This window comes from Polypterus senegalus, chromosome 2 (genome assembly GCF_016835505.1).
Source record: "Polypterus senegalus isolate Bchr_013 chromosome 2, ASM1683550v1, whole genome shotgun sequence".
Taxonomy (NCBI): domain Eukaryota; kingdom Metazoa; phylum Chordata; class Cladistia; order Polypteriformes; family Polypteridae; genus Polypterus; species Polypterus senegalus.
In genome coordinates this window covers 291,181,513-291,203,684 of record NC_053155.1, presented here as the reverse complement: position 1 = coordinate 291,203,684, position 22,172 = coordinate 291,181,513, and the positions used below count along the sequence as shown (strand labels likewise).

Below are 22,172 nucleotides of genomic sequence, written 5' to 3'. Positions count from 1 at the left end.
CCCGTGTACTCTTTTTTCTGTTGATAATCCTTCGTGATGAAATTCTTCAATAAGATTTGCACATAGTACATCTTCTTTAATTGTGAACTTGAAGTGGGGAAAACATAAAAATTTATAAGAGCTGAGAGAGCAGGAACTGTGTCTGTCAAAAGCATTCACACGAATGAGAGGTGTGAGGACCGTGTGTGTGGTTGAATATGGTTGAGAGGAGGGCGGGACTTGAAACATCTCATGGCCAAAGTCTTGAGTCGCGGGACGTGAAAAAATCTTCCAAAAAGTCTCATCTCATCGCAGGATTTTTTAATGTAATACAGAGATATAAAAACGCTGTTTTTGAAAGGATGGAGATCATTTTCATTTAAAGACAACATTTTTAAATGAAAATTTAGTAGTGTGGTTCACACTGTAGGTCTTTAAAATGGTGCACTCTTTCTTTTCTTTAACACCATATGTAGACATTTTGAATTCTTAAGTTGTATGTTTCAGGTAGGAGAGACTACTAGAAGGTGCTCCCATTAAGGGATCGGCCCTGCAACATTGGATTTGTGCTGTTTGTTCCTCTCTAGTCACCTCCTGATTTGACAGATCACCTAAGCCTTATCTCTCCAAACAGCTACGCTGATAAACACGCTGGGCTCTTGTCTTGTGGGATGCCATTTCCATTGCTGTTTTCTTTTCATTCACTAACACACACTGTTTTGTTAAGGGCTTTGGCCAGCATTATGATGCTCCCTTACTGACCTTTTTGCTGCACATTAGGGATTATTGTGCTTATCCATGTTTTTTTTGTTGATCTAGGCATAATTTAATGGCATCATTTGTAAAAAGCCAGCCAGAATGTGTTTAAGTGCTCTGTTACACTTGTGTTGTAATGTGTAGTTAGTAACAGGGGACAATAAATAAAAATAAGCAGCATTACTAGAGTATAGAAGTCCTTAGGTAGCAAATGTCCTGGCTAGAAAGTACAAGGGCTTTTGCTTTCATAATTAAATCAGAGAAAGAGAACAATAAAAAGAATTCAAGTGAAGGCGTAACAGATACCATAAATAGTAAAAACTCTTAAAACCTCAGACTACAACAACACCAGTGACAGTCACTTGCAGAAATTCTCAGATGAGCTTGCACTTATGGGGTATATTGAAAAGGGGGATAAGACAGAGGAGAGGGGTCAGGTGGAGAACTTGGAGAACTGTCTGCAACTAAACGTCAGGAAAACCAAGGAACTGGTTATTGACTTTCTGCAAGTACCTGAGGGTCCACAACAATGACAGGTTTACCCCGGTCTTGTAACACACAGGAGCAATATTAGGAAGAGCAGAGCAGACTCTTTTTCCATGCAGCTGCAGAATCTAATTTATTCAACTTTACTTTTATAATAATTGTTCAGTATATTATTCATTTGATTTGTTGTTGATGTTTCTTTATTGTACATAATATTAAAATATAATCCCTGTCTTGCAGTTTACTCCTCAAATATCCATCCCCATATCTGAGTACAGTATATGAGAAAGTCTAGGTTCTTAGGAGGCTGCATTCAAAATAATGGAGGTAGAGACATCCTTCACATCTCCTACAACTCTGTGACGGCCAGTGTGATCTTCTACTCTGTGGTGTGCAGGGCTGGGCTGGTATCATCACTTCAACAGAGGCCTACCGAAATAACAAGCTAACAGAGCAGGCTCAGTTATGGGACACACTCTGGAACCCCCTTAGGTCGTAGCAAAGGAGAGAATGAAGACAAAACTCAGTGCCACACTAACACTGAGGACATTCAGCCAATGAATTATTCATCAGAAATGTGTCAAGAAACACTACGGGGGCTTCTTTATAACAAGAACAAAAAATCGACATATGTAATGCAGCACTGGAATTGGGACTGACAAGTTAGAAGGTGTCTTCGTTTATGATCATTCTGGTGTGAGTTCAGATCATAGTATTCTATCTATCTATCTATCTATCTATCTATCTATCTATCTATCTATCTATCTATCTATCTATCTATCTATCTATCTATTTCTTGTTGTTTTTTGTTTTTCCATTTATCTGTGTGACACATAATGCCAGCACATCTACACTTGAAAATAAGATGGCACCCACAGAACATTGATGAACAAAGGAGACAAGTTCATGACAGCTTGAATACCAAAAGAAAAACAAAAAAGAAAAAAAAATTAGGGAATTAATGACTTTATTGAACATGTCCTCTCTCACCACATCCATAAACCTCCTCTTAGGCCTTCCTCTTTTCCTCTTGTCTGGCAGCTTTGTCTTTAACATCCTTCTCCCAATATATTCAGCATCTCTCCTCTGCACATGTCCAAACCAATGCAATCTCGCCTCTCTGACTTTGTCTCCCAACTGTCCAACCTGAGCTGACCTTCTAATGTCCTCATTTGAAATCCTGTCCATCCTCGTCACACCCAATGCAAATCTTAGCATCTTTAACTCTGCTACCTCCAGCTCTGTCTTCTGTTTTCTGGTCAGTGCCACCGTCTCCAACCCATATAACATAGCTGGTCTCACTGCCATCCTGTAGACCTTCCCTTTCACTCTTGCTGATACCCGTCTGTCACAAATCACACCTGACACGCTTCTTCACCCATTCCCTCCTTCCTGTGCTCTCTTTCTTACCTCTCTTTCACAATCCCTGTTACTCTGTACTATTGATCCCAAGTATTGGCAGACCTCAGTACGTGCGTCTCGAGAACTGCAGGTCTGACATTGTGGTCAGCAACACAGAAGCACCGTAAGGGACTGTACTTTCTCTAGTCCTGTTCAGCCGATATACATCAGACTTCCAATTCAACTCTGAGTCCTGCCACGTGCAAATGTTCGCTGACGACACTGCTATCATAGGCTGCATCAGGAGTGGGCAGGAGGAGGAGTTTAGGAACCTAATCATGGACTTTGTTAAATGGTGCGACTCAAACCACCTACAACTTAACACCAGCAAGACCAAGGAGCTGGTGGTGGATCTTAGGAGGCCCAGGCCCCTCATGGACCCCGTGATCATCAGAGGTGACTGTGTGCAGAGGGTAGAGACCTGTAAATACCTGGGAGTGCAGCTGGATGATAAACTGGACTGGACTGCCAATACTGATGCACTGTGTAAGAAAGGTCAGAGCCGACTATACTTCCTTAGAAGGCTGGCGTCCTTCAACATCTGCAATAAGATGCTGCAGATGTTCTACCAGACAGTCGTGGTGAGCGCCCTCTTCTACGTGGTGGTGTGCTGGGGAGGCAGCATAAAGAAGAGGGATGCCTCAAGCCTGGACAAACTGGTGAGGAAGGCAGGCTCTATTGTAGGCATGGAGCTGGACAGTTTGACATCCGTGGCAGAGTGATGGGCGCTGAGCAGGCTCCTGTCAATCATGGAGAATCCACCGCATCCACTGAACAGGATCATCTCCAGACAGAGGAGCAGCTTCAGCGACAGACTAGAAATGTCAGTACTAAAAGGAGAAGGTTTATGTAAATTCATTTGTTCATTCCTAAATTTTCTGAATCCACTTAATCCAAGTTTTAGGGCCACAGGCGAAAAAAGGAAAGTCGAACCTTAGACAATATCATAATGGGGCTGACGAGTTCCATCTGATGTGGAAAAGGTGAGCAGTCCTTTTAAAGATAGTGAGCCACCAATGTCAAGAGCAGGAAAGGATCCACTCTGTGCTGGCCCTACATTGCTGTCAGCAGTGGGATGAGAAGAAGACCTACCTTCTAATTTCTTAACCCTTAAGCCACCGCAACCGGCTATAGTCAGTTCCCAATGCAATTTGCCAGCACACCGGAGCTGAGTATATTTGATGTACATTCGTTGAACACCACAACCGGCTACAGTCAGTTGTCAGTGCAATTTGCCAGCATCAGTTTCGTACATCCGTTGAGCAGCCAGCTAATGACCACTGGCGCCCCCTAGCGAATTAGCATCACTGTTCCTGGGATTCAGCCGCTGCACTAGACTAGCCTGCAAGCGTCAGCGTTGGCCTCTGTGTGCTTGCGTGCAGTTGGCTCGGTGATTTACTGAATTTCGTCAATGGCGTCAGTTGTACCTTATACATATAATAATAGATTGTTGCAGTAGTTTTTTTTATAGTTTTTACAATTCATTGGTGTAAGAGTTGAATTTGAATCCTGGTCCAATATGTACCTAGTATGTGTCTGAGTCTCATATCCTTCTGGGCTTATGTTTAAAAGCTGATGCTGTTATTTTATTATTCACTACTAGCCAACCCGCTACGCCACATAATTATTTATTGATGTGTGAACACTTCCTGAAAGACACAGTTGTCCAAATGGGGAGGGTTTGAGTATACAACTGTCAGTGAATGAAAAGATGGAAGTCTAGAGAGAGCAACATACAATTGTCCGTGACTGAAAACAGGTTTTGGCAGATACAGGCATATCTTTTTGAAAGTTTGGCCCTGTGCCTTATTAATTGTCATTGCAAACGCCAATCCAACAGGAAATTGTCTGCGTGTAAAAGTAAAAGGCAAATTTGAATCTGATGGGGTCAGTGAAATCCGGGGAATAAGGACAGTTTTTGAGGTACCAGATGTAATAGTCTTACACTCTAGTACATTGCGGTGAATGCTGGTAACAGAAAGTCTAGTGCCATTACAGAGACGGATCTCCTCAACCATGTGCAAATCCATTCAACACAAGCATTTGTCTGGAGCCACTCTGATGTGACGTCACCTTCCCACTGCCCTCTTAATGAAAAACATTTACAAACGCATTTCACACCAGAATTTCAATGCAACATTTGCTCAAAAACCTTCACGCTCCAGAAATATCTCAAAGCACATTTAAACACACACTCCACTGAACAAGCGCGTGCCACACAGGTCTTTCAATGTACTATTTGTTCGAAAACGTTCTGACTGCAGAGATATCTCAACACACATTTAAAATCACACTCCACTGAACGAATTATGCAATGTGAATATTGCCAGCAATGCTTCAAAATAACTCGTGCTCTCAAGAAGCACTTACAAACTCATTCCAATTCCTTTCAGTGTCAACTCGCAAACCCCATGCACAGTCATCGCATTCTGTTTTACTCTGCTTTTCAAGAAGATACCCCCATTCCCGTCCAAGAACATAACATTGGCCTAACTACCGTAGTATGTACTTCTTATAATGCTGTTCATTGGCCATCAGAGGAGTTGGTGGGCCTGGCCCTGTCGTGCGTATCCCATGGTCTTACAGTTGGCAGGTGGGGCTCTGTGAGTTGGCGGGTGTGGCTCTCTGTCTTGCGTGTGTTATGTGTGCCCTTAGTAAATGGCAGGCGGGGCTCTGTCGTGCATTCCCCATGACGTGGGAGGAGGGTTAGAGTGGGCGGTCGGGGCTCTGTCGTGCGTACCCCATGGTCGGGCAACTTGGTCGATTATATATATAGAAAAGCAGCCGGAACCGAAAAGAACAATGAAAAGTCAACGTGTCTCAGAGGTGCATGTGGACTGTAGGACAGATGAAAGCGACTGAGGCTATGTTTGGTCAGTTGTTGCGTGCGGGTACATGAGCAGGCAGTGCACATGCCCCGAGAGCGACGGTGGACGCAGGAGGAGGGGCTCTGTGAGTTGGTGGGCCTGGCCCTGTCGTGCGTATCCCATGGTCTTACAGTTGGTGGGCGGGGCTCTGTTAGAGTTTGAGGGCGGGGCTCTGTGAGTTGGCCGGCGTGGCTCTCTGTCTTGCATGCGTCTTGCTTGCCCTTAGTGAATTATATATATAAATGATAAATGTATTTCTTGTTATTTTATATAACCCATTAAGAGAAAATGTTATATTAATGGCATAAGCATAGTACTAAGTTTGAACCCAGCTGAATCATAAAAAAAATTAGATCTTCTTCCTCTTTTTTTTAAAAAAGGATAAATCTGTCACGTACCCCTATATCTAACAGGACTATCAATCAAATTGTGGTCATTTAAGGTATTTAAATGTTCCGTTAGCAACTAGGTGTAACCAATCATGTTAAAAGTTTTCTTTTTATGTAATGAATTCCTTTTTTGAGTAGTTGCCTAATCAATGAATTGTATAAATATAGCGCAGTGGACACTTTATTCTTTGTAGCATGTTACTAATAAGATATGCACTTGTTGCCCTTTGCAAGATTTAGATAAAGAATAACGATTGACACTTTCTCCTGCCTGTGTTTTATGGCTTAATTTGGGGCATTCCAGTGGTGGGGGGGGGGGTGTCTGTATTTCAAATTTTCTTTCGCATTGGCAGTGTGTAAAATGATTAGTTTTGGAGATATTGTGATGCTCTTTGCATGAAAAAAAAAATGTGTTCCACTAAAATTTCACTTTTTCTTGGTGACTTGTGATGTTTCCTTAAAAAGTATAGCAAAAAAAGTATGTGGCGTCCGAGGATGCATCAACCCCTCAAGTATGTGGCGGTTTAAGGGTTAATTATGTGTATATTTGTTAAATGAATAAAGCTAATATTATTGTAGTCACATCAGGACTAAAAGGTGAAGGTTTGTATAAATTTGTCTATTCATTCATTCATTTTCTGAAAGCTTCGATTCACCCATCTATCTATCCATTTATTGAATCCACTTAATCCAAGTTTTAGGGTCACAGAAGAAAAAAGGAATGAACTGAGCCTTAAGGATGCCGGCCAATCACACACTCATACAAGTCACGTCTGTTAATATATAAAGATGACATCAAGATGGAGAATGTGCAAAATCTATAGAGACGGCGATCAGGTCAGGGTTTGAGCCGTGTCCTCTGGAGTCGTTGAACATGACAGCAGTAATGAATGCGACTTCAATCAATCCTGACGGCTTTTACATTTATTATTTTATAAATTAGGTAAATGTTCTATTACATGTCCTTTCTGTCAAAGACTTTTTGCTGTAAGCTGTTCCATTGGTCAGTCCCCCAAATTTCAGAATCTGCAATGTCAAATTAATTTCTACACACTGCCTTTATAATTTATTGATGAAGGGGAGTTCTTAAAATATATTTTTAAACAAAATTGATGCTAGTCTGCAATAGATTTCAGTTGTTTTCTTGGTGTAAACTACAAGCCATTCGTGCTATGGATATTTAAAGATGTTTGCTAAGTCTTCGTCTTAGAACAGGTTTGAAAAGAAGGTGGTTTATTGAGAAAGATAATGGGAGCAACATTAAGAAGACTATTTTAAGGGAAAATATTGCAACAGCAACCCATAATCCTGTCTGAGAAAACTTGTGTTTGTTTTTACAGCTGCTACTAAGAGGATCGGATTGTCAGCTTCCTACATAAATAAAGAATGTGACTGTCTGCTCCAGACAGCTTTCAGTTAGCGCACATTCTTTGGAGTCTTCTCTGGCAGTGCCAGTGTGATCTACGACTGCTGGGCTCTAAACACTAAGCGGCCAGTTTATTCACACTTAATTTAATTTATCCCACTCAATCGTTCTTTTTTTTTTTTAATTGTCGAAATAGATTTCAAATATTTTAGCAGGCTACACAGTAAAATTGGGAATAATCGGTTGCAGTAAATTCCACACTTTGGCACATTGTCGTAATCTAGTTCTTTGTTAGATGAACACTTAATCATTACGGTAAGGTTGTCAATAAATGATTTATTGTTTGAATATTTGAATTCTAACATCCAGTCATGCTCTTTGTTTTGACAGTCACTTTTTCCAATAAAATCTGCCGGATTGCAGCAAACCACGTAATCCTGCTTTTTTCCATCCCGCTGACCCTTCCAAATTGACTGCAGGGAAGGCACATTTGTACGGGGAACTGTAGCAGCAAGTGAAGTCAAGTCAAGTTGGGGAGCATGCACTGGTACAGTGTGTTGCCGCACCCACTACACGACGAAACAACTCGGGATCCCGGTTGGGAACTGTAGCAGCAGTTAATATAAAATGTCAGAGAAATTACAGAAATTACAGAGCCGAAGTGGTCAATGTAGCCAAATAGCAAACATCCAGAGGTCATTTACCAAAAAATTCACCATCACAAAACCTAAACACGAAACTGACATCTAAGTCGAAAGGTGAACCACCACAAGCACAAAGCAGAAACTGCAATTACTGCTCAAGATAATTTGATACCCGTCCACCTCTGTGAGTTATCGACACGTAGTTTAAAGTGTTATCCAATGATCCATGCTGGGTGACACATCTCTGTACAGGTGGGAGAAATTGGTGGTGCTAGCACAGCCTATTGCAAGGCCTGAAAGTCTTTCCATAGTGTTGTTCTCTTCTACTTCCCAGATCTATGAAACTCTGGTGGGCATCAATGCCCACATCATCCAACTTTTATTATCCATATTATGTTGAATACACCAAGGTGACCATCTCCACCTCACTATGACCAGTAGAAGAAGATAAAGCATCACTTATCAAGACACTCAAAGTGCTTTACATAGAGAGGGAGAGACATCCACCTCCATACAACACCAGCCATTATTGTGCCAGTCCATTCACCACACTTTAGCTATTAGGTGGTTAAGGTGTGAGAGAGATAGTTAACCAGTGAGAGACAGTGGATGATTAGGAGGCCAAAGTGACTAGGCCAAGGGTGGGCAAAGTCAGTCCTGTAGGGCTACAATGGCTGCAGGTTTTTGATCCAACCCAGTTGCTTAATTAAAACTCAATCCTTGCCAATGATTACATTTCATGGCTTGTTAGTGCTTTAACTCCGCCATGTCAGGTCGTTCTTATATCCTATATTTTTGTTTTCCTTTCTAAGGGAGAGAGGTACACCCACTACATGACAAACCAACTCAGGATCCCAGATTAGGACCCGAGTGCAGCCATGCAACAGGTGACACCTCAGCACCACACTAGCTCAGATGGAGTGGAACAGTGTGAGGGTTTTTATGGTGGCTGGAGTGCTAATTCTGCCACCAACACCCAGGTTTTTCCCTGCAGGTTGGAGGACCTACATGCAGGGCTGAATTCAGATTAATTGCAGGTTAAGGGCCTTGCTCAAGAGCCCAACGAAGTGACTACGGGCTTTTACAGGATTCAAACTGGTAACCTTCCCATTACCAGTGCAAATCCCTAGACTCAGAGCCACCTCTCTGCCCTTTCTAAGGATATCATAAAAATGACTTGAACTCTAAAACGGAGGAGTAATTCTCAGTCTTTTTCTTTTTTCTCTTTACTTTCCTTCCAAGTATTTAATTAAATCAAATAGTGCACGATAAATACACACAGGTGTAAATGAAAACAAGCTAATTGGGAGCTGCTGTTTTCTTTTGTCATTTCTATGTTATTGCTAATAAGGAGCAATTAAAAACTGAGACTACAGCTGTTTGAGATTAAAATAAGCAATAGGAGTTCAAAATCTTAACGGGGAAGACAACGAAAATGGAGCAGAAGTGTTACTTGAGCAGTAAGTGCTCCTTATTAGGCCATTGGGTTGGTACAAAACCTGCAGCCACTGTTGCCCCCCAGGAACGACTTTGCCCACCACTGCCATGATGGGCAATTTAGCCGGGACAATGGGAAACACCCTGCTTTTTACAAAAGATGTTCAGGGATCTTTTATGACCACAGAGAGTCAGGACATCGGTCAACGTTTCATCCAAAGTAATCATCACACATCATCTTTGTGTTCTGTTCAAATAGCAGAAAGAGAAAATGTTTCTGAAGACCTGGATCCAACTTTGTTTCTTCATTTCCTTTTTATGGTGAGCTACATAGGAAGCTTTCAGTGGTCATTGTGGGCACATTGCTCTGCCAGGCCTGTTTTAATTCAAAATGGACCAATCCTTCTTTTTGTAGCAGAAGCTATTAATCGGATATTTAAAAACTGACATAATTTTGAGTCGTTTTGAGACATCTGCAGTACATTTCAGATAGCAAAAACTATAAGTGGTTCAAGGCCAGTTAAACTCCAAGTCATCGTCCTTGGTGACTTTGCATGTTCTCCCAATGCCTACATGGTTTTCTTGAGAACATTCTAATTTCCTCCCACCTCCCAAAAAAAGGTACATTATTTTTAATCAGCAATCGCAAATCAGCCCCAAAATGAATGAGTCTGGACATCCGAGGAAGGAATTCCTGTCTGAGACTCGTCATCTAAGACCCTGAACTTCTTTTTTAGGTTAAGGTTTGCAGGGTCATTACCGTCACATGTACACAATACAGTGAAATTCTTACTTGTATATGCTAACAAACATGGAATGGTGTGATTAGAGAGGAGTCCACCACCCCTCGACCATGGATGGGATAATTGGGCCCAAAGATCAGTGGGGTTGATGGAAAATGCAACTGATTATTCAACTTCATCATGTTTTGGATAAGTTAAATTCACCTCAAATTTAAAGTCCCTTTTTCAGATCTTCTGAATCATGTGGCATTAGGGTTAGGGTTGAAAAATAGACATGAAATCCTATTGCAAAGCTTTTTTAGATACCATCAAATTAATTCCAAATGTATCAAAATAGCAGACATGAAGTCATATGAAGAAAAATTTTGGTAGTTCCTTAATGATTTTAAGTGCCCCTTGATGTGAATCTAAACATTATCCTTATTTGATATGTAAACTTTACGGAGAGTATCATGTCTTTCAGGAAACAACAACACAAATCTTTTATTTTCTTGGTTTTCTTCAATTATTTCTTGGCCTTATATTCTGTAGACGTCTTCATAAGTGTTTTATGTAATTGCAAGAAAAGATAAATTGGCCTTGTCAGTCTGAGATCATAGAAACAGACTATTTAAATAGCTCCCTGTAGGTTTATGCGAACTGAAGATAATGAGAAAGCCTTTTATTTAATGGATTTTTTAATGCAAGCTTATAAATGGATGGTTGACAGTATTGGCTGACTGTAATTTATCTCTCTTGTGCCAGGGTAAGTTGGCGTCGATACAATTTAAGTAAAAATTCAAGAAGCAGTCCCAGACTGATTTATCACATTTCGCAGCTATATTCAGTCTTCCTAATTCCTCCCTTCCATGCGTTTATCTGAGCTGCTTCACCCAGTCGAGAGTGCAGAGAGCTGCTGGTCATCCTAGCAACTTGAAGAGCAAGGCGGCAAATAACTATTGATGGGATGAGCGCATTACTTATACAGGCCTGGTCTGGAGTGATCAATGGAGATGGACCCAGCAGCAGACCTCTGCAACTCCAAGATTCAGTCGCTCCACCTGTCAGCCACATTGATTGAAGGATTTTGTGACTTGGTTTGCTTGACGTGTGTCAGATAATCCTCCCCTAACCCTAACCTTAACCAAACTGTAACAAGGTGTTATTACTGACATATAACATAAAGCAACAACCTCCTCAATGGAGTGGAGCTCTGGAGGTCTGCAGCCGGAGTCTACTGAGCCATCTTTTGGGTGTGAAAGTTACTTAGAAACTCTCTATGAGTACAGCAAGGCTGGCCAGTTTTCACATGGTTAGTGGACTGAGCTCTGAGGCACTAGTGGTGACCATGGCTGTACCTGCTTGTTAACTGTCTTACTGCACATGAAGCACTCAACATTAATTCCTTAATGATTTTTTTTTTTTTTAAAGTGGGGTTTTTAAGTTTATACATCCAAAATGAACATGTTATATATTTTAGAAATGTAAAATATAGCAGCTTTGTGCACTCCCTGCATACCTTTCTGAAAATGTGGTTTCTCATTATGACATATTGAGTGTAGATTGATGGGTAAAAATGTCACATGTAGTCATTTAAAATATAAACTAAGTGTGCAAAAAGTGAAGGGGTCAGAATATTTTTTGAAAACCATTATATGTTCTCCCCATGTTTGCATGACTTTCCTCCAGGTGCTCTGGTTTCCTCCCACAGTCCAAAGACATGCAGGGTAGGTGCATTGGCGATCCTAAATTGTCCCTAGCATGTGCTTGGTGTGTGGGTGTGTGTGTGTCTGACCTGCGGTGGGCTGGCGCCCTGCCCGGGGTTTGATCCTGCTTTGCACCCTGTGTTGGCTGGGATTGGCTCCAGCAGAACCCCGTGACCCTGTGTTAGAATGGATGGATGGATGGATGGATAGTTTGTGACCCACCAGGTGCATCAGAAATAAGCACTACCACCCTGGGACACGAGGTGGCTCTGTTGCTGATGATGTTGTCTCTTTTTCCACTCACTGAACAGCAAAATCATCTAATGAGCGCAACTGGCTCTGCCCCTTCTGCTCCAGCGACTATAAAGCTGAGGCGCTCCCACAAAGGGGTTGTCTAATTACAGGACAATCAGATAGCCAGATGGACTTCTGATTTACCCAGCATGACCGACATTTTGTATGACAACACAATATTGCCTTATCTTTCTGTTCAGCGCCATGAGCTCCTGTTTCTTTTGAACTTTGTGCTTCTTATAAGGGGCTACCTGGTTGGTGCCCTGGCATTTCTCTGGTGGATGTGTATTCCTTTGACCTGACAACAAGTTATAAAATTATATAGAGGGTAGCAAACTGGCTGCATAGATGAATGCAATGTATGCTATACAGCAATGTTCAGGCATATGCATTGTGATTTGTTGGAAAAAATGACTTATTCCAAATATTTATTACTTTTTAGGTTCCTCTGAAGAAAAGCAAAGAAAAAGCTGGTAAGTCAAAAATTCCTTTTTTATGGGTTTGTCCTTCCATGCATTAGCACCCCGCCTTGTTTGTTTGATCATCGGGATGTTTTTATGTAAGAATGTGTTTTCCGCCTTAAAATAGAAAGTTGGAATTTTTGGGATAATTTCTATGAGTTGTGACTTTTTGCTAATTTAATGTATTGTAACAAATGAATAATTCACCAACTTGAAAGTGTTTGCTAAAGGCAGGTGTTTGACTTGAAATGTTTGATTCATTTACGTTATGCTTGATTTCTGGCTGAGTTATTCTGTGTACGCCACATGCCAAGTTTCAGTCACTGGAGACCATGAAATTGCCTGCTCTCTTATTCTCTAGTTTTATGTCTGCATGAACTTCTGATGCATATTTTCTAACTGGAGCGGAAAATAGCAAGTAAGTTGCATTGAAGAGCACTCCCTGTGTGAGCAGTTGTAGAGGACATTCTTTACAGTAGGATATTGTGTTTTTGTAATGCATGATTCCAAAGACCTGAGCCTTGTGCTTGTTTTGGTGGCTGCAGAAGTGGTAGCAGTTGTATTGCCATGTCTGCAGGGCTTCATGAAATTCTTAATATCACCACTCTGGCTCCTTGATGAACAAGAATGAATTAAAATACAGAATATCTGATGTTCTCATTCCTGGTGTATGTGGTACGAGTGTAAATGGAGGCAGAGGAGGAGGAGGTGGAAGCTTTAATCTCTTCCACCATGGCTCAAGAAAGTAGAACCTTAGTACATTTAAAGAGTTACTGACGAAATCTGTACTGAGAACTTTGTTAATGTAGTTTTCACTGGTTAGCATCACGTCTTATATTTTTACCATATAGAAAGGTACAAATTACTTCTTCTTCTTCTTCTTCTTTCGGCTGCTCCCGTTAGGGGTTGCCACAGCGGATCATCTGTCCGCATATGGATTTGGCAAAATTTTACACCGGATGCCCTTCCTGACGTAACCCTCCTCATTTATTCAGGCTTGGGACTGGCACAAAGAAACATCCTCTGTGGCTGGGTTAGATAGGTACAAATTAGAAATGAGTCAATTGTAACTCAAGATAGATGCCATAAATGTTTGGTGTTGACTTAATTTGTTGTGGTTTGGTGTTCCAATGCCTCAGAACTGTTACCAGAACTGGAAAAGTCCACCATTATGTTATTTTATCTACTTGAAAATTGGTGTTCTGTAATGACTTCTAAAGTTTGCTCCTGCAGGGCAGCAGTGGCTGCAGGCTTTTGCTTCGACTCCGTTACCAAGAAGCCAAGTATTGCTCCTGCCGCACCTATATATTGCTCATGCCACAGTTTTTGCTTTATTTTTATTAACTTGCTTAAGATTCTCAGCCCTTGACTGGTTCATGTTGTCTTAGCCAAGTACCATTTAATAGTGAAAAGCAAATAACAAACTGGCCAGCAGGTCACCATCTAACCTGGTAGCATTTAAATGTGCTCTTTAAGAAGAATCTTATTGAGATATGGGCCAGCTTAGCTCAACAAATGGGCATGAGGGACTGAATGGTCTCCTCTCATTTGTCAAATTTCTTATGCTAACCATCAAGTATTTGTTACAATGACATATTTAGAAAAATATCAAAGAGGCGAAATTGAGAATTATTATTCTCCTCTGGTCCACAAATCATTTGGATGAAATTCTTGGAAAAGATAAATCTACACTATAAGAATGAAAGCCCTAGAGTTATGTGACAAATTCTGTTGTCAGCAAGGATTGAAACTGAGTTGGAGCTCAAATCTGCAGCCACTCTCAGCCCTCCAGAATGGAACTGTTTAGTAGCACAGTATGATACAAGTCTTGGTTATTGTATTATTGCTTAATGAATAATTGTGAAAGTGTAAACCTTTTCTGCTTTCCCTGTCATCACAATGCATACAATACAGATCATAAAAGAGTTACAAATATAAAACTCGGTCTAACAGTTACGTACATCCGCCTCCTCCCCTCATTCATTGGTTAAGAGTCCTGTCTTCAGTTCAAAAAGTGACTCCCATGAGGCTTCAGTTTCCCATTTATGATTTGTGCAAATCATTCCAGAAGTATCTATTTAACAATATTTTAGCAAGAAAACGTGTTTTACATATTTTGAGCATACAGCTGTATAACTGATATGTGGATTATGCAACACAAGTTATGTGAAATTTTCTTTTCTTTTTACCATGGACGTTGTTTCGTATTATTTACCATTGTACAGCATTGGTCACTTGTGGCTTCTATTATATCATAAACTTTTTGTTCTTTCTATCTGAATAAAAATGTGCACAAACTATGAAGCACATACGTATGATTTTGGGGTGGAGAGGAGTATGCCTTTAAACTTCCTTTTAATAGAACTCGTTGTTAAAGTTCATTGGGTGTTCCTCCACAACTCTTCTTCTGGTATTCACTGTCAGTGCTACATTTTTTTGTTTTTATTCTTATTTTCTGTTACAAATTTTTATTATGCTAATTTTCTTGAACAATTGATGTTGTATTGTAATTGTGTTTACTTTGAAAAAAGTCTCCTAATGATTCATGCAAACAGCTTTAGTGCGTACATTTTGTACATTTATTAATTTTGACTTTTAGCAAGAGTACAGATATGACTGGAAATTACAAAGGTTAACTGGATGTTTTCCTTGCATCTTCACTCTGTTAAAAAAATTCTGTGTAAATGAATAAATAATAAGAATAACGAGAAGTGTTATAGATGTTTAATAAAGGCAATAAAATCAAAAGGCAAAGAAAATAAACAATAAGGTTTATCTTGGGAGTTTCAGTCAAGAATGGCTGCTCTTTGTTGTGGAGTTCATTATGCTATGTAAGTGTGGTCCAAATGAGAGTCTGTGGTTCAAATAGCTCCTGGGCTGGAAGTGACGTTATGGTCTGCCTCAGGGCTTATCCTCAGGTCTGGTGGGAAGAGAGAAGAGGTGATTATCAGCCCCCTTCACCGCTGTCCTCTGTCAACTGTCCTACCTTGATAGAGGCAGTTAGATGCTCCCCAAGCATGTGACACAGTGTCCATCAGTCCAATAGTTATTGACTAGGAAGACTGATATGTTGGGTACGTTTATTGTAAGCTTTATAATGTGCAATTGGCTTAGTTGCACCTTGGTTCATGGATTGAAAGAAGTGCATTTAAAGGAAGGTCCACACTGGACTCACAGGGAGTCTTCCAGGATGGGATCATCATGTATTGTCACCCTTACAAAAATGAAATATATTGTGGACCACCGGGGCGCATAAAGCCATCCTAACCGGACACAGACAGGCAGACACAAGTTCCAGTCCAGCACACGCATTTTATTTACAGCTGGGGAGCACTTTTCTCTACTCCCCACAGCGCAGTACACAAAGCACCACAACACAGTCCTTCCTTCAGCTGCCAATTCCCAGTCCTTCCGCCTCCACTCCTCCCGACTCTGGCTCTCTGATTGGAGTGAGGCAGCTCCTTTTATGATGGCTCTAGGAGGGTTCCTGTTGGCTCATTAATTGGACCAGGTTTAGTGAGAGCCCAATAAAGGGCTCTGCAGCTCCCCCTGGTGGCCCCCATGGAACCCAACAGGGCTGTGCCAAACTCTAAATCCCAGCATACCCTGTGGGAATCCATGGTGTCACAGTCGCCCGGGAGAGCTGACCAAGAGTATCCCGGGGAAGGTGTTGCCCTGCCGATTCTCTCCTCCCCAGCCCTTCCATGCAGTTGGCGTCCCAGCCAGGTAATAGCCTTGGCTGCCTGTCACAGTATATAAAATGGATTTTTAGGAGGTATATTGAAAAAGAAATATATTTTAAAGTATGTCACCATATACCTCAAGGATGAATATATTACAGAATTTTGCAGTATACTGAAATATATTGTAAAGTATTTAAATTTTGCCATTGTTTAATTTTGTAATATATTTTCCATTCATCCATTATCCAACAAGCTATATCCTAACTACAGGGCCACGGGGGTCTACTGGAGCCAATCCCAGCCAGCACAGGGCACAAGGCAGGAAACAAACCCCGGGCAGGGCGCCACACCACCACAGTATTTCTTAATATACATTATAAAAGAAAATTGCAATATATTTTAAAATATACTACAAAGTGTGTTTATAATATACAGTAGCATACTATACAATATATTTTAAGGTAATATATTTTAATAAATATGTCAATTTTGTATATTGATGCACTTTATTAAGCTGCCATTGGAAATATCATCCGTGTGTTATTTAGTGTAGCACAGTTTTGTGAGTCTCTAAATATTACACTATGTTCAGTATGTGGCATGCAACAAAATCAGAACTTTTATGAAAAATTAGGAGTCCAGCTGTTTGTTCACAACTACTTAAAAAACGTGAATATAACTAACACCAATCTGCTCAGTTTCTTAAAGTCAGGGTGATGTTTTGATTAATCCTTGTGTTCTTCCTAAGGATTTTAAGGATTTGTCCGTCCATCCATCCACCCATTTCCCTAACCCACTTACCCAGGGCAGGACCGCAGGGCAGCTGGAGTCTATCCCAGTAAGAGTTTAAGGACTTTTATGGTGGTGTGAATGGCATGCTGGAAACATTCACACAAGGTAAATTCAGAGTTTATATTTAAATGTATACAGTTTGTTTGACTTCATGATGTGGAAGGAGGTTGAACTACCAAAAGAAAACCATCTCTGACAGATAGAGACGTGCAGACTTCACACAGACAGGTGACGACCAAAGAATTCAACTCAGGTCTCATTTGAATCCATCATAACTTCAAGTTTAAAACATTGGGTGGCCATAAATTTTTTGAATCTCAATCCGAGTAAGACTGAGGTTATTGTATTTGGACTAATGGCTTCTGATGGGGCTGTCAGGGATCAGCTTGGCTCATTAGCTGGGTTTTGCAAACCCCACATCAAAAATCTTGGGGTTACCTTTGATTAGAATCTTTATTTTCATAAAAAGATCTCGTCCATTGTCAAGAGCTGCTATTTTCAGCTTAGACTGCTTGCTAGAGTCAAACTGTTCCTGGGGCAGTCAGATTTGAAGAAGGTATGCCATGCTTTTATTATATCGTGCCTCGACTTTTGTAATTCACCTTATTCCGGAATCAGTAAATCTCATCCTTCTCGGCTGCAAATGGTTCAGAATACAGCTGCTTTGTTTTCTAACTGGTTCTCAGAAAGTTGTGTCCATTACCCCAATTCTGGCCTCGCTTCATTGGCTCCCACTTGAATTTAGGATTCAGTTTAAAATTTTACTTTTGGTTTTTAAGTCACTGAATGGTGCTGTCCCATCCTATCTGGCCAAGTCCGCACCAGTCCGCTCCCTACGATCCTCTCAACAGCAATTGTTTGTCATGCCAAAGTCTAAGGTGAAGACTAGGGGTGATCATGCCTTTGTAGTTCTAGCACCAAAGTTATGGAATTCTCTGCCAATTAAAATTAGGTCAGCTTCATCAACCCTAATGTTTAAATCAAGACTTAAAACACTTTTATGTAAAACACTGTATATGAGTAAGTCTGGTATCAATTTATTCATTTTTTCATATCCATTTTTTATCTTCTAATCGGTTCCTTTAACTTATTTGTTTTAATATTTATGTAATTTTTGTTCTTTGTTTGTTTACTGATTTATTATTGATATTTTTTTTTATTTTATTGTACAGCACATTAGTTTACACTAACGGTGTTTTTAAATTGTCCATCCATCATCCAACCTGCTATATCCTAACTACAGGGTCACTGGGGTCTGCTGGAGCCAATCCCAGTCAACACAGGACACAAACCCCGGGCAGGGCGCCAGCCCACCACAGGGCACACACACACACACACTACGGACAATTTAGGATCGCCAATGCACCTAACCTGCACATCTTTGGACTTTGGGAGGAAACCCATGCAGACACGGGGAGAACATGCAAACTCTACGCAGGGAGGACCCAGGAAATGAACCCAGGTCTCCTAACTGCGAGGCAGCAGCACTACCCACTGTGCCACCATACCGCCCATTTTTAAATTGTGCTTTCTAAATAAATTTTGATTTGATTTGATTTTGATTCTAACTTTATATATTACACTTTGTCTGCGGTGGGCTAGCCCCCTGCCCGGGGTTTGTTTCCTGCCTTGCGCCCTGTGTTGGCTGGGATTGGCTCCAGCAGACCCCCATGACCCTGTAGTTAGGATATAGCGGGTTGGATAATGGATGGATGGATATTACACTTTGTATTTTAGAAATGTTTGCCATTGATTTATACTATTAGGATGATGATCTTTACCAGCTTAATACAGCATAAACATTAAAGTCTATTAAGAAAATTAAAATATGGATAACACAGATTTTTCAGACCTACTTACTCTAATTCGGGCTTGTGGGTATACAGAATAGAATTTGTAAGTCTGTGAAGGTTGAGTGTTGTCATCACTCATTAGTGTTTTCTGTTTGAAGTTTTATTTAATTCCTATTTCTAAATCAGTATCTAACTCTAAACATAACCTGATTAATTCAATTCAGGGTCACAGAAGGCCAGAAAGGCTATCCCACCAGCATTCAGTGCATGGCAGAGATCACCCATGGGCAGCATGCTTTATAAAATGTATTCAAATTGTATTGAACTAAAACATATTATGATTTAACCTGAATGCAGTGCAGGGCTCTGTTCATTGCTAACATCTTGGCTATGTGCATATTCCACGCTTAAGAATTAAAAGCTTTTATAGGGACCTGAAGCTTTTTAAATGTTTAATGGCCTTGTTCACCCATTTTTAGCTCTCAGCCAGCAGTGGTCTTTACCACCACCTGTTACCAGGTTCAGACGGGCAATTTTTTTTTAACCTGTCTGCTAACAGACTTCATATCAATGATAGATTTGTGTGAGCGCAGCACACCTGCCCGCCATCTGCCTCACGCTCACAGTTTCTTTGCCAGCAAGCCTCATTGCAGCCAAAGCAAACGTGAAAGATCGGGTTCCCAATGTATGTTTTAAAAGCATTACGTTTTTGTAATTAATCAAAATAATAAAAGTCCCTTAAAAACTAGTTGCATGTGCTTTATTGGATTTCTTTAGCATTTTGGCACACCTTTATAAGTTAGGTCAAGAGGGAAAGAAAAGTATTTTCAGTTGCATTTAAGGATGGCAATGCCTCACACAACACTTCTGTGACGACTTTAAACAGAATTGTGGTTTGCTGTCACTCATGCATTGGTGATCTTGAGTACAACGTGAGGCCTGCTTCACAACTTTTTCCATGTTAATAAACAGAAGCATTTTCCAGCACACATGGGTACGGTGAACAGAGCCGGTCAATCCTCTAGGCAGCACAACTGACCGCCTAAGGTGGTGTCAGTCGAGGGAAGCCATTTATGAAAGTTCAGGGTGTGCGATAAAGACATCGAGGGGCACTGTTTACGTGACTCAAGCATTGTTACACTCCGGATCGATCACAATGCACAATGGACACTGAGGGGCACCCTAATACTGAGGGGGGGACCCCGGCCTAGGGCTTCATATGGGCTTTGTGTGGCACTGATGATGAATTTGGATTTGGAAGAGCTGAGCCTTTACAGTTTAAGCAAAAGAAGATTAAGAGGTGACATGATTGAAGTGTTTAAAATTATGAAGGGAATTAGTCCAGTGGATCGAGACTTGTTATTTTAAAATGAGTCCATCAAGAACACGGGGACACAGTTGGACACTTGTTAAGAGTAAATTTAGCACAAACATTAGGAAGTTTTTCTTTACACAAAGAACGATAGACACTTGGAATAAGCTACCAAGTAGTGTGGTAGACAGTAAGACGTTAGGGACTTTCAAAACTCGACTTGATGTTTTCTTGGAGGAAACAAGTGGATAGGACTGGCGAGCTTTGTTGTGCTGAATGGCCTGTTCTCGTCTAGATTGTTCTAATGTTTTAATGATACGTTGTTATTTGGTTGAATTCACAACACCACCATTTTGCCTTCAGTATATTTTTCTCATACATTACTTTAACCGGGCGGCACGGTGGCGCAGTGGGTAGCGCTGCTGCCTCACAGTTGGGAGACCTGGGTTCACTTCCCATATCCTCCCTGCATGGAGGTTGCATGTTCTCCCCGTGTCTGCGTGGGTTTCCTCCAACAGTCCAAAGACATGCAGGTTAGGTGCATTGGCAATCCTAAACTGTCCCTAGTGTGTGTATGTGTGTGAACCTGCCCAGGCTTTGTTTCCTGCCTTGCACCCTGTATTGGCTGGGATTGGCTCCAGCAGACCCCCATGACTCTGTAGTTAGGATATAGCAGGTTGGATAATGGATGGATTACTTTAACCTTTTTCCATGTTTCCGAATTGAAGATTTCAATTATTCTGTGTCACAAAAAACAGACCCAAGAGTCATAAAAATGTTTGGGCCAGCCACCCGTATATTGATGTGCTCAGTATGGAGTCCAAAACAGAACTGATGAGTTTGGGTAAATATGGCGGCTTTAAAGCCCAGCAAGGGAAGTTAGGTCATTCAGGGTGGAAGCGGAAGGGTCCTCTTCCATAGGCTCGGACCCGGACGTGGCATCCTCAGAAGGGCCGGAGCCGGAAGTGATGTCATCAGGGCCAGGCGGGATTTCCCATGAACGGTCTGCAGGAAAGTGAGAAGAAATGTCAGTGCGTTCTGCCACCCCCTGGTCTGGCATTGAATTACTCTCATTTAGACCCTTTAGCTGCCTCGTATGTGCACATGTTATTTAAGTTATGGATTTGCATTAGGACATGATATGAATTAATTATCATTTATTTTAATTTTAGCACAGCTCCGTCTTCCCGTCTTCTTCGTCCTTTCCCAGCCAGGAGGAAGCACTGGGGGAGCAGATGTGCACAGGCTGCTGTCTCCCCTAGAGTAATGAGTTGCAGTGGCGTCTCAGATTCCCACAGGGCTCCATGGGAGCTGGAGTTTAGCACAGCCCGGCTGGATTCCATGAGGGTCGCCAGGGGGAGCTGCAGAGCCCTACTTCACGCTTCCACCAGACCGGGAGTACATGCAGATAATGCTGATGGGCTAGTAGGTGCAGCGTAAAAGGGACCACCTCACTTCATTCGAGCAGCCAGACCCAGGAGTTAGAGGGACAAAACTTGCTGGAGGAGGACAGGAGGTGTAAGGAGAGAGAGAGAGAGAGAAAGAGAAAGAGAAAGAGAGACAAGAAGAAGTAAAAGACATGACTTATTGTGCTTGTGTACTGTGTTGGCTGTGCAGCTGGGGATCAAAGTAAAGAGTTTGAGTAAAAAACTTGAGTGTTGCTGGACTCGTGCCTGGTGTCTGTGTGTCTCGGGATTGGGGAGTTGGTTTGCCCCCTGGTGGCCACAATGTATAGTAATAGGTTGTCTGGCTGGCAAGGAAGAAGCATAGGAATGGCACATAAGAGGGGACATCAAGTAGGGTTCAAAGAGAGACACTGTCACCTGGATAGCCCCATAGAGGTGGTATGTTCCAGTTATTTAAATGGGGCTCCAGGAGCATAAACATTAGAATCCCCACACTGTGTGGCTGTTGTCTGGGACATCTGGTATACACTATAGGGGAAAAGATGTCAGTCTGAGGGGGCTACCAAAGTGCCTGGCTCTTCAATTCCAATTAAATGTTTTCTGAGTGCAGGGATATCTTAGACTGCCAGACAGAATTTTCAAAGTGTGCTCCTGAGACTGAAATTGAGTTAGGACAAG

The 22,172-nt window shown here is 41.4% G+C and overlaps 1 protein-coding gene across 3 annotated transcripts in view; it reads left to right on the top strand.

Moving 5' to 3' along the window:
* LOC120523992 (stAR-related lipid transfer protein 13-like) overlaps positions 1–22,172 on the top strand; it is a 546,464-nt gene that overhangs the window by 162,244 nt on the left and 362,048 nt on the right. For all 3 annotated transcript variants that reach the window (XM_039745760.1, XM_039745759.1, XM_039745763.1), the window contains one exon: positions 12,490–12,520. In XM_039745760.1, coding sequence (XP_039601694.1) covers positions 12,490–12,520 — 31 coding nt within the window. The remainder of the gene's footprint in view (positions 1–12,489; positions 12,521–22,172) is intronic.